Consider the following 13,012-nt stretch of genomic DNA (forward strand, 5'->3'; position numbering starts at 1 on the left):
ACTTGTCTTTCAATATTTACAATGTACGACGAGTAAATTAGGTTACTCTTTATGTTTTTTTTTTTTTTACAACAACCAAAACAAAACCCTATCACTGGCCATAACACCAATAATCTACCGATATCAAAGATTTATTTTATTTTGGTATATTTGCCGAGTTCTTTGTTGCTACTATTATATATAATCGCGTTTAAAATGGCCGTCGGTATGTGATAATTGGAATTATAAATTAACTTTCCCAGGACAAAAACTGAATGGAATCGCGAGTTAATAATATTCATTATCCAAGCACTCCAGTCAGATTTTAAATGACATAATTTCGAAGTAGTATTTAATATTTAGATTATTCGTAATTAAATTTTTATTCCTTGTGTACATACAATAAAGAGAAGGTCATGATAAAATTATGTAAAATCCGTTTTAAGAATGGCCGATGACAAATACTCTTTGGAAACAGAACTTTATTTTTAAATCGATAGTTTAGTTAAAGGTCAATTTAACGGGTGGGCAAAAAGCTGTAGAACCTGTTCTTATCTTCTTACCTGTATTTCTACCTGCATTTACTTACAGGTAAAACCCCGCGAAGTGGACACACGTTCAAAGACAGCGAGAATCTCGGAGGGCTTTGTAGGTAAGACCTTAACTTATAGTTTTGTCGCTTTTGCTCTATGGCAAATTGTATATATACACTATTGTATGAAATTGCTAAATTTAAACTTAAAATTCTACTTGGCAAGATATTGTTGATTTAAAACCGAACAGATTTTTAAACAGATTTTAAGTAATGATAAAACATTGGCGATAAACCATCCTTAAATGGTTGTACATTAAGGCCGTTGATTTTCTCCATTTTGATTTGAATAGTTATGACAATGACTCGTTCAGACAACACACTTTATGTGTGTGTGTGTGTGTGTGTTTTGAGTAATTGGAGCATTACTGAACTGGTTTTATTTTCAAGGAAATTCAGTAAATGGTACATCTCGCACATAATGCTGTAAAGGTGTAAATAGTCCACTACATGTTTATCTTTTTTATGTTCTATCTGCATTAATAGGCAAACCTCTTTTTACGAAAGTTCATTTACATTTGTGCCTATATTTGAGCTTACTTTCATTTCTATGATAGGGGGCAATTAACAGTTTGGTTGTAACCCTTTGTTAAGGAAATGCAGGTTTCATTGAAATGTGAAAATGTCTATTCAAAATGATGTGATGAAAAATACATCTATGTAGTTGGTCTCTTGACCTAGTAAGTTATCCACCTAGTATTTCAAATATCCTTTTTTCGCATGTCAGAATAATTCATATGCTTTTATTTATAGTACATCTAGGAGGAAAGAGGGATGGGCGGGGTGTTGGAAGTTTATTAGCTTCTAAATGCACATAACAGCAAATGTATTTTTGATTAAGCAATTTGACATGAATGAAACCGCCCAGTTGACCTTTTGGTTAGTAAAAAACGAGCTCATGTACAGCTACGTAAAAGAGAAAAAGCTTGAAAATTGGAATTGATTTTTTTCCAAGTCAAACCTGCTGTTATAATCTCATGCTTATACCTTTTTATTTATTCACAAGTTTATCAAGAGGCTAAACTCAGCATAGCTTACGTAAGAAAAGGGTACCGTGACCTTTATTTTTAAAAGAATTATTGGGGATTTAAATTGTTTATTAATGAGTAACCTTCGTCTTTTTATTTCATTAGAGAGAGGAAGTTTGATTTGCTGAAAGGATCACCAATCGGGACCTGCGACCATCATGAGGGGTTTTCTAGGCTCCTTTGTTTTGACTGTGCTGTCTGTGCCAGCCTTCACCCAAGGTAAGATTATTCAAGTGTAAACTATGGTACTTAAGGATAAGTTATCAAAAGACAAAAGTAATCGGTCGGACCAGTAAAAAAATCCATTAAATATTTTTGGGAATATAGAACGAAATTTGATTTGATCCGTTTATTCTATAAACTGTATATCCAGTTGAGAACTGTCAATGTTTTCTGTGACTTAATATATAATGCCGAAACCTATTCACAACAGCATCATATTTGTGGTTTATAGATTTTAAGTATTATTCTGATATCAAATATACTAAAAAATGAAGATTGTAGGAAAGTATTGTGAGTGATGTTTATTGTGGTCCAAGGTCGACAACTCTTATTAAAAACCTTCAACTCGTTACATACTTTACTTTACACACATCCATTCAATGGACGGGATTCAACTTATTCAATTCGCAACATTTCCCAATTCGTGACTACATTTGGCACAAGATTTCACAATGCAGTGGCCAATATGGTTAATAAGTCTAATCAGGTCACAAAGTCAATAAAATTAATTAAAGCATTTATTTGGGTACACGCTTTGTGAGTGCATGGATTTTCATCCTTGAATCCTTCTAATGCACTTAAAATGCTACATATTCATGTTCTATGTCAGCCAGTTTGCTTCCGGTACTTTTTTAGTGTATGTGCCAATTTGATGGTATTGACAACATTTCGTTTATCTTACAATTAGAAGCTTTGGAGTCCATTATTTAGGTCACTAGGGTACAACATTTACAATCATGAAATGATGAATGGAAATATTCTCATGGTTTAAAAATTTCGTTGAAAAGTTTTTCACACTACAGTACTTAATTATGGATTAAATTTATTTGTTAAGCAAATAATTCCAACCTTGTGAGTAAATGTACCAGAAAGGAACCCACGTTGATGGTCATGTCAAAATGTATTTCGGTTTATTTCAAAATATGTGACATCTAGATACTGTTTCTTAACCATAAAATGTACTTTGATTGTTTTATATATACGAAAGACACAAATTTTTCTGTGAACCGTTTCCATGTTTTTTTAAAATCATGCACAATAATTCAAATTATAGAAAATTTAACATTGCTCAATATATGAAAAGGATCTGAAGTATGGATTAGAAATTAATAAGATATTTGAAATGAAATCGGAGGGAAAAATTTGACAAGGCAAAAAGTGAAAAAAAAACATGAATCTTCGAGTTTTTAAACCTTTTAAATCGATCCCGTACGTCTTGTAACGTGTGTGTAAAGCATTTTAATTATGCATAATTGGCTTTGCAAACAAAGCATTGAATTGTTAGCAAACAGAGAAAGCATTAGTCAATTATTGTACATATATTTGAAAGTAAATCTCTGAGAGACAAGTTTGCTTTTTGTTGACTCATTCATTAAAATCGGACACAAAAGACCGAACCCTGATTGATACACTTATTACATTGTATAATCCTGTCTTTAAAAGATACGTTAAAAATTTGAATAAACGAATTTTGGCCCGTTATTTATTGCATACGGATACTTGTTCTATGCACGTCAGACAAACGTAGGCATAGTGGAATGCACATACCTTATTTTTTACATTAAACATGTATACATGTACTTTTGGCTAGTATAGTTATATAAACAAATACATTTTGTACATACATGTACATGTCTTTATCTCATGTAATGGCTAATAACAAACATCTGAAAATTAGATCTCAATCAATGCCCTCGTATCTTTTTTTTATTCGAGCAAGGATTATTTACTAAAGCTTACTAATTACAACAAGTTTAATGATTTAACAATATTAAAGTTGGTCTTGAGATATAGTAATGAAGTGAGCTAAAATATTAAGACAATTCTTGTATTTAACTGTGAAATAGGCATGCAAGAATACTTTTTTCATTGAAACGCCTACCAATTTTCATTATGATAACGATTTCCATCTACAGAATTATATATATTTTTGTCACATTTCGCTGGTTTTGACGTTCAGTGAGCATCACAATGGGCGTCTTGAATGAAGCAAGAAGTGCTCACCTTTACGGTGCAATAAAATTCATCCTCGGTTTTAACAGGTTTTTTACTGTTCGTCTGTTTGTGTGTACTTTGTAGTTTTTAGACCGAGCAGTGCATGCGAGGCTAACGATTTACGTTCAGACAAAACGGAATAGGTATCAGACAGGCCTGCAGAAATGGGTCAGGAAAGTGAATTCAAAGTGAAAGAAGCGAAAATTTAAGGAAAAAATAAATGAAAAAAAATAAGACAAAATTTAAAAGAATTGTTCACAGTTTCTTGATCACGTACGCTTCAATAATTATTTTTCAAGTGGACTACTGCTTTTACCTATCCTATCTCGTCCCTTTCGGCTATCGTCCATTTTTTCAATGACTTAACAAACGTCAGAAAATGTATGGTGCATTGGAATGTAATTAATTAAATTACGATTACTTTTCCATTTTGTGATTACAATTACTATTAAATTACTCTTTTTTTTGTGATGTAATTAATTAAATTACAATTACTTTCATCATGTAATCATGATTATTTCGATTACTTTTGATTTCTTAATACTTTTTTTCAAAGATAGTAACTTATATCACAAAATCAAACTTTGGCATGATCTGGTGACAGAATGATAAACAATAATGAAGTTTACATATGTGTTTGGGTGTTTGGACACAAATTCATTCACTTTCCACTTGATTATAACAGTGAAAACATTTAATTACAATGGTTTTTTTTTATAAGATCAATTATCACCACGCTATAAGAGAATGAAGCCCCAGACTAAGATATAAACTTATTTTTTAAGTCCGGTGCTTTGTTGTAGACTGTGCCTAACTAATATTAGTTTCTTTGTGTTCTGCGACTTCATCTCCGTCTTTTGTCATTCTGGTACATGTATTTTGAACACAGATTCCCCTGTTTTTCTACATCTTTTTGCCCTTTAGTTTAGCAAACATGTATACATATATGTATGTAGTCATACACATAACAATCCAATGAGTGTTTTTAAAAACGATGCACATTTATTATATACACAAAGGCATTTTTGATAGTACATAAATGGGTAAGGAAGTAATAAATATCTAATTTTTTTTTCAGTCCCTCCCGGAATTCCAATTATAACGGGACCTCAGGTCATCGTATTTGGTGACAGTGTGACCTTGACTTGTACAGTTACTGGAGGTCAACCAACACCAACCGTAAAATGGCTGAGAGATGACACTGTTATTGACGATTCGACGTTTACTTCCGGTGGATCGGTTGTCAATGAGTTCTCTTTCGTGGCTTCCTCTGATGAGCATTTAGAAGTATTCGAATGTCAGTCAGAAAACGGAGTCCTCCAAAATCCTCTTTCAAGAACAAAGTTTGTTGAAGTTTATAGTAAGTTTTTTGCGATGATAGCCAGTCTGAATACTTTTTTTCAAGCTATATATATATATTTCGAAGTGTGAACTATCGATATTTTTTACATCGGGAGCATTCAATAAATCACTGCTATTTTATAATAAATGTAAAGTAAGTGTCTGAAAATTATTTTAAAGTCATTTAAATATCGTATAGATGTGAACATATATATACCCTTTTCGTAGGAAAGCCCACAGCTCCAGTACTAACTGGACCAACCAGTGTTATCCCAGGTACAACTACGCAATGGACCTGTGTGTCCGAGAAAGGATACCCAGTTCAATCCATGACGATGAGAATCGGCAGTACAACATTTAACGATCAACAGTTCACCGCAGTAACTTCATATCAGTCAGGAGACAAGTCATACACCGTTACTGGTACCCTCAACTGGGCCCCATCAACAGCAAATGATGGCCAGACCTTGACTTGCGAGGTTACTCACCCCCAGACAGGAGATCCACCTCAGACCGCCACTCTGCCACTTTCAGTCCGATGTAAGTATTTTACCGGGAAACTTAAGTTCTATATCCATGTTACCTGTATGTTTTTTTTATTGAGAATAGAACGAATAAGAAGTGAATACAAAATATAGAATACACGTATTAATTTGTATTGTACTAAAGACAAAGTAATAATGCACCCGTTAGTGTTAACTGAGGGTTTCTTATTGTAGAGTGTTAAGTATCAAGTCAAGAAAATAGAGTATCGAGTTGAAAAAGTCGAGTGTCGAGTTGAAAAATCGAGTATCGGGTTGAAAAAGTCGAGTATCGAGTTAAAAAAACTGCATACATATTAATACCAACTTAAAGGTAATTCACGTGACAAAAGTAATTTTTAAAACGTTACATAAACAGTAAAAACGTCCATGGAAATAAACTTAAAATGTTTAAAGCGTTGTTTTACAAAGATACAAAAATGAAACATAGCAGTAGAGCCATGAAACTAAAACCTAAATAGATTTTTCATAATTGTTTGGTTAGATGGATATTCGGAGAATTTTTAAGTTGGACAGCAGCTGGATTGATGGGTTCAAGCAAATTCGACTTATTGCAGTGAAATTCTAACATTGTAACCAATTTTAGACCAAAAACAGTAAAGTGGGCGATTTGCAGAGAGAAAAAAAAAACAACGATCCGTCCGCTCGTCAGGCCCGCCTGTGGACATTAGAATGCTGACAGAAATGAAAATAGACGGAGATGACCGATTGATATACTCATGAGATGTTATACAATAATATCAAAAACTGAAGTATGACTGTTATAGAGGAAAAAAGTTTAACAGACTATCATAGTAAAAATCCATAGAAAACGTATTAAGATTTTCTTTCCTTTTTTCTCTAAAATATTTGTGTGTGAGGGTTTTTTCTTTTGATTTTCTGGAATGATTATTTTTTTTTTCTTCTCTGGCAAGACGTCATATATATACATGTCATTTTAAAACAGGAGTTTAAACAATACTTGTACGACTCTTAAGCGACTATGTTTCTCCAATCAGCGATAAGCATTGATTAAAGACATTCTAGGTTTGAACAGTCAAGCGTGCATACGACTTTAAAGGAGTTTTTATTCATTTGAATATTTCTTATTAGCTTTACAATAAGACTTTGTGGAATTTGTGCAAAAATAAAGAAGGAAAACTATCACAAAAGTCTGCCGTCAAATGTATCTGTGCAAAATCACGTGATAAAGAGCCTTAGACTTGAAGATTTGCCATTTTTAATAACAACTTTTTTTATAATCTTTCCAGAATTTTAAAAAATTCACAACCCCCGGCTTTTTCGAATAATTTTTTCACACGGCTACCAATTTTTTAAATTCTAGACTTTTTTTTCAGGATCCTGAATGCTGCATTTTCTGATGAAATGATACTTTGTACGATATTTTCACAGAAAGGACAGATATAGACAATTTTATTTTATAAAAAAAAAAATTCAAGCAGTTTCTTTGAAAAAATTGAGTGGTCCCTAACTTATGGCCAAGTGTATACTTTAGGAGTTATCAAATAATTTGAACTTTAATTTTGTTTTCTAGGAAAATTGAACCCAAGGCAAAGTAACCTTAAACATTCGATAACATGGACGAATTCATGAGACTCAAAAAAAATAAAGGAGATCGATTATATCATATGGTGCTATACTTTACTTCCTATTACACCATGCTTTTCCTTATATGACTAGAATTTTCCTCTTTGTGAAAAATACCACGATCAAAGTATTTATTACCCATATCATACATTGTATAACAAATTGTAACTCCGCAAATTTTCTAATTTCGTCTTGGATTTTCTGAATATTTTTTTCTGTTTGGACAGAACTAATTTGACTTAGGAAACACTTTACTTATGATAAGATGTGGTTTGGAACCATTTTTCGTCTTCCACCGACAACAAATTTGAACACCGTCACGTTTTATGTGCGTACATGTCTACTTTATACCAGGTTATTTTTACTGTTACGCTCTTGACACGGGACATTTCTCAGATGTTTAAATATAAAAAAAACTACAAGGGAGTGTCTGTCTTTTCATATTTTTTTATCTTCATGTTTCATGTTTGTTTGCCATATTTATATCTATTCTGTAATTGTGTTTTTTTTAACTAGATACTCGACTTTTTTGACTCGATACTCGACATTTTTAACTCGATACTCGATTTTTTAACTCGATGCTCGAATTTTTCAACTCGATACTCGACTTTTTTCTCTATACTCGACCTTTTTGACTCGATACTCGACTTTTTCAACTCGATACTCGACTATTTTGACTCGATACTCGACCTTTTCAACTCGATACTCGACTTTTTTGACTGGATACTCGATAACTTTATCACAAGTGAATCTCGTGTTAACTGTGGGGTTGTTGATGAGCATGCTTGACATATACTTCTGCCAGGAAGTACTGCGGGTAGAACAAAAGAATTAATCTCACGGAAGCGTATTTTAAGGATGCTAACTACTCAGCAGTTAGCATGAAAGTCCTCTAGCTGCTGCATGCCATTCAATTGTTTTTTGTCTTCAAAAACATTCTATACAAAATTCTTTCTTATCCTTCTTTAAACTTTAATATTTAACAGAAACCATTGAAGTAAAAGTGGGATTCAAAAGTCCATTTTTTAAATTTTTATATATTTGTATCTGCCTTGTGTATTTCAGCACCATTGACAGTGGTTGCTCCAGTAACATTCTACAACCCAACAGAGGGCGACACTGTAACTTTAGTATGTCAAGTGACAGCAGGAACACCCACTGGAATCAGATGGTATAAAAATAACCAACCAATCACAGTAAGCGGCAGATTCTCTGGGTCACAAGTTGGCGGCCCATCCTTGACTATCTCAAATGTCAATATTGCTGATGGCGGAAATTACCTTTGCGAGGCAACTGACGGGGCCGTCACCGTAAACACCAACACCATTCAGGTCACAGTCACTGGTACGTTTAGCTGTCCTTAACTTCCAAGTTAAAGAAAAGTTAAATCTGTTCTAAGGGAGATAAGTTGCAAAAAGATAATCCTAGATCTTGCTTTGTGACAAATAGAATTGATATTGACAGACAAAAAATAAGCTCTTCGGCTCCAGTGCCATACATAGTATAATCCATTTGATTTCTATTGTGTAATCCGAGGAAAGAGTAATCAAAGGAAAAAAAGGTTTAGCGGAAATCAAAAGAATGTAAACTAGGGACAAAGATCAGACACGGAAAATAGACGTACAAAACAAAGAACTTAGAATAACCAAAATAATACAAAGTAACAAAACTAAATGAGCAACTCGGAAAAACATGCAAAGCGTACACTTCCTCCTAAAATTGGGAAAAATATTTTAGCATGATTTTCCCCAAATTTCTCGCACTTTGCTGTATTATATGTAGTGCTCCCATTATAATATCTTATGCGCATGACTATTTCCTATTCAAGGTTTGGTACTTCTATAATTAAATTAAATGCTAATTTAAAGTATGTTTCTATACATGCATATTTACATCATTGTAGAGAAACCCGCCACAGAATATGATATCATCACAAGTATCTTGGATCATCCCTACAATAAACTTGTCAGACCAATTGATCCTGTTGTCAACGTCACCCACTCTCTCATTCCAAAGGAAATGTTACATTTCGTAAGTTTTTGATAAAGTTATTGTAAACCAAATTTTGTTTGATTGTAATTTTATGGCATCTTTGAATATTCTGACTGACTTTGTATACAAAAGTTAGTCCTTAAAAAATGGATTCTATTTGATTTTCAAATGTCTGTGTCACTTCGAGACTTACACATTTTTTTCATAGCGACAATATGGTCGTTAGATGCTTTTCTTTTGCTTACATTAGGGAAAGTTAGTAGCAGTTCATTAGTAGGTGCTTACCTAAGTTGCTATAAATGCAGGTAATATATTGCGTGTACCATTTATGAAACTCGGAAGCTCGTCCTTCAGTGTTAAATACGAGGTATTATAGACATATGTAGTAATGTTTTGGTTAACCAACGGGTCTTTGATAGCCTACTATGTGTCTCTGTATTTTTATTCCAGTAAAAACTGTCTGAACCCTTTTGGACTTTAGAATTGATTGTATGACATTTGGTTTACCAAGATTCAAAATACAATTAATTTACTCTAAACTAAATGGTCTTTAAAAATTGTCTCGTACAGAAGGCTTTCGGATAGTTCAGGGTTCGTTTTAACTGTAATATCTTAGGTTGGTGTATCATGGGTTAAGTCGTTTAAAGCCGGCCTTTGACTTTGGGATTTTGCGATTTATCTCATGGGCTAGACCTGAAGGGCATGACAAATTTGTAAATGGAATTCTATTCAAGTTGCACCAGCGCATTTTCCCCACGTAGTGATTTCCTTAGTTTTCAGCTAGGTTGTTGATCGTCAACTGCTACTCTAATTGGGCATTTTTTTTTCGTTGATAAGCACTTTTTAATTAAAAAAAAAATACCAATCTTATAAATACATGTATAGCTAATTTCAGTATGTTGCACACGGGTTTATATAACCAAATACATAAGAAATTTAAGATTCAAAGTCGATTGTACACAAAAAGTACTCAAAATAAAAAAAATATATGTATCGAAATAGGAAGCCAAATCAGGCACCGATAAGTTCTACCATAGTAACTATGTACATTATTGTAGCCTATGTTTTATTACTAAGGACGATGGCACTATCAAATTAATACTTTGAAGGCCAGTGAATCAAGTGTTTTTTGCTGTTTCAGAATGGTACTCACCTCCGGTTCAAAGCTATGCAATGTATTGATTGGAATGATGGTCGTTTATCATGGCCAAGAGGACAACCAAGAGTCAGTCTTCCATCCTCAGTCATCTGGCTGCCTGATATAGTCTTGTTTGGACAGTAAGTATACAGACTCTGAGTTTTAAATATTTTTTAAGTATAACTTACTCCTAAGATAAATGTGATATTAGAAATTTCAATGTGCGCTATAATTACCTGATACTGTGAGATTAGAAAGTTTTGAATGTACAGTAAAACTTGTCTAAACCGAACCCCATTTACACTAGAATTGGCGCTGTATAGACAGGTGTTTGGTTTACCAAGGTTCAAAATACATTTAAATTTAGAGTAATTTTAAGAAGTGTATGGATTAGACAGGTTATTCAGGATTTGGTTTTTAGATAGGTTTCACTGTACAATACAAATGGAGACAAAAATTACTCCAATGACTCTTAATTCTCTTTCATATTTTCGAAATGATCCATTAGCTAAGAAAATCGTACACACATTTATACCAGCGCTAGTAGTGTGTTTTATGTGTAAAAATTCGATAGTGTAATATAGGTTGGCATACTAAGGAAGTCATAGCAGACAAATTTGAGCTTTGATATTTTGTCATGTTTTTTGTTTATATTACCAATACTTAACCAACTATTTCCTTTTTACAGGAAGCTCCACCACGACTTTGAGGCAAAGGTTATAGTTATGAAAAATGGAGACGTCACATGGTGTCCAGAAGCCATTATTAGCTCAAGCAACTGCGAGGAAAAATCAGGAGAGGTTTTCGAATGTAGCTTCCGGTTCCTCTCTTGGTCTTACGATAAAGTCATGTTAGACATTTATTTCCCATCTGTCCTAACTCGCCCATCCATTGACATGTCCATCTACGAAGAACACGATGATTATGAAATCACAAGCAGATGTGCAACACGAAATGACATGACATATCCATGCCGTATCGGAACATATCCAGAGCTTACTTATAAATTTGTCGTTCGCCGCAGGAGAAACTTCTGCAGAAATCTTTCGGAGAATCCAACATGTAATTAAATGCACAATCAGCCCTCTGCTCAAGTACAATCTATTCCTGTGTGTGCAAAATATCTGACATATATATATATATCATAGTAACTTGTGATTTATGTTGAAATGTAGTAGAAAAAGAGCCCTAAACAATCGGTGGAAAGTATGCATGTAGTAGTCGTTAAAAACTCCAGTTGACCTAATATTTATATACAAACATAGTACTAAACCACTGTATTACTTGTATACATGCACACTGATCTTGTGATAACCATATATTTATACGAGTTATATTAAAAAAAATGGTAATACTCTATCTTGTGTTTGTAGTTTGTTTACTAACTTGTAATGTTGTTTACTAACTTGTAATGTGTTCCCATATAAACAGAAACTGTTTATTGTCGTGTGATTGTTTTTGCGAAGTTCTCATTCCATTTCAAAATAGTACATAGATATTTCAACAGTTTAAATAGTAAACAAAAGTAACATTTTTACCATGAATAATAGTGTTCAATTTCATAAAATTCGTTAGCATATAATTGATCGTAAGTTTTGATGTCATGACTTACGACCGATTTTATACTAACGACTTTTGTGTTAAATTTGACCCCTGCACACCTTTTTCACAGAAAATTAGTGGTAAGTTCTGACGTCATAATAGATCAAAGTATTGTGACGTCATAAATTACAACTTTTTTTTTTCTCTTACGATTTTTTTTTTGTGAAAAGGGCTGTAAATTATCTTAATACATGTTCTAGTGATCAAAACATGTTGAAGATGTATTACTTTTCTATGCACCGGTCACCGGATGAAAAAAAAATGTCATATTTGACTTGTTTAACCATCGGAACTAAGCTGAAAGTGCACTAAAAATGAGAAATTCAGGAACAGATAAAAAAAACTGCCGAGATGTAAAATTTTCTAACAGTGGGTTGAAATAAGACTATAGGTTTCTTCAAAGAAACAATAGCTGCCAGATCATGGATCAGTTGTTTCCGACTTAAACTTCTATAGTTCTCAACTGTTGCCCGACTTTTTGTAAGGACTACGTTTTAGTCTTTTACTATAGATATTTTGATAAAGTATACAATAATAAAAAGTAACATGTTTGACTAAGATACGTTTTTGTGTTCAGGTTCAAATAGACAAAATTTGGCACATTTTTTTATCGAAATATTTTTATCGTTTTGTGAATATAAGTCGGAACTTTAATCAAATGTATGTTAATTATCATTCAACATAAAGCACACTGTCAGGTTTAATAAAAAAATGTTTTCAACTTTTTTTTTGTATTTCTCCAATATCAAAAGTGTAGACATATTTTGAAAATTATCTACAATTGTCGGATAAGTTTGTCCAAAATGTATTTCGTCTGCTTGAAAAAAAGAGATTGATTGATTGTTGGGGTTTAAGGAGAAAAAATATGTCCGCTTCGAATTTGAAGAAATAGAGATAATTTTTCTTTGTGTCTCAGCTAAATACCAATATCAATAATCATACAAAATCGAAGTATTCCTTAAAATAAGATAATTTACTACAAATCGATGGTACA

At 32.9% G+C, this 13,012-nt stretch overlaps 1 protein-coding gene across 1 annotated transcript in view; it reads left to right on the forward strand.

Moving 5' to 3' along the window:
- LOC148612802 (uncharacterized) overlaps nt 1–11,775 on the forward strand; it is a 46,984-nt gene extending 35,209 nt beyond the window's left edge. The window contains exons 17-23 of the mRNA XM_088595407.1: nt 2,432–2,445; nt 4,895–5,176; nt 5,386–5,697; nt 8,352–8,630; nt 9,190–9,317; nt 10,420–10,556; nt 11,105–11,775. Of these exons, the coding sequence (XP_088451533.1) occupies nt 2,432–2,445; nt 4,895–5,176; nt 5,386–5,697; nt 8,352–8,630; nt 9,190–9,317; nt 10,420–10,556; nt 11,105–11,486 (1,534 nt within the window). The 3' untranslated portion in view covers nt 11,487–11,775. The remainder of the gene's footprint in view (nt 1–2,431; nt 2,446–4,894; nt 5,177–5,385; nt 5,698–8,351; nt 8,631–9,189; nt 9,318–10,419; nt 10,557–11,104) is intronic.
- Nucleotides 11,776–13,012: the final 1,237 nt, after the last annotated feature.

This window comes from Perna viridis, chromosome 7, assembly GCF_037379345.1.
Source record: "Perna viridis isolate PV_CMFRI_1.1 ecotype Kerala chromosome 7, ASM3737934v1, whole genome shotgun sequence".
Lineage (NCBI taxonomy): Eukaryota > Metazoa > Mollusca > Bivalvia > Mytilida > Mytilidae > Perna > Perna viridis.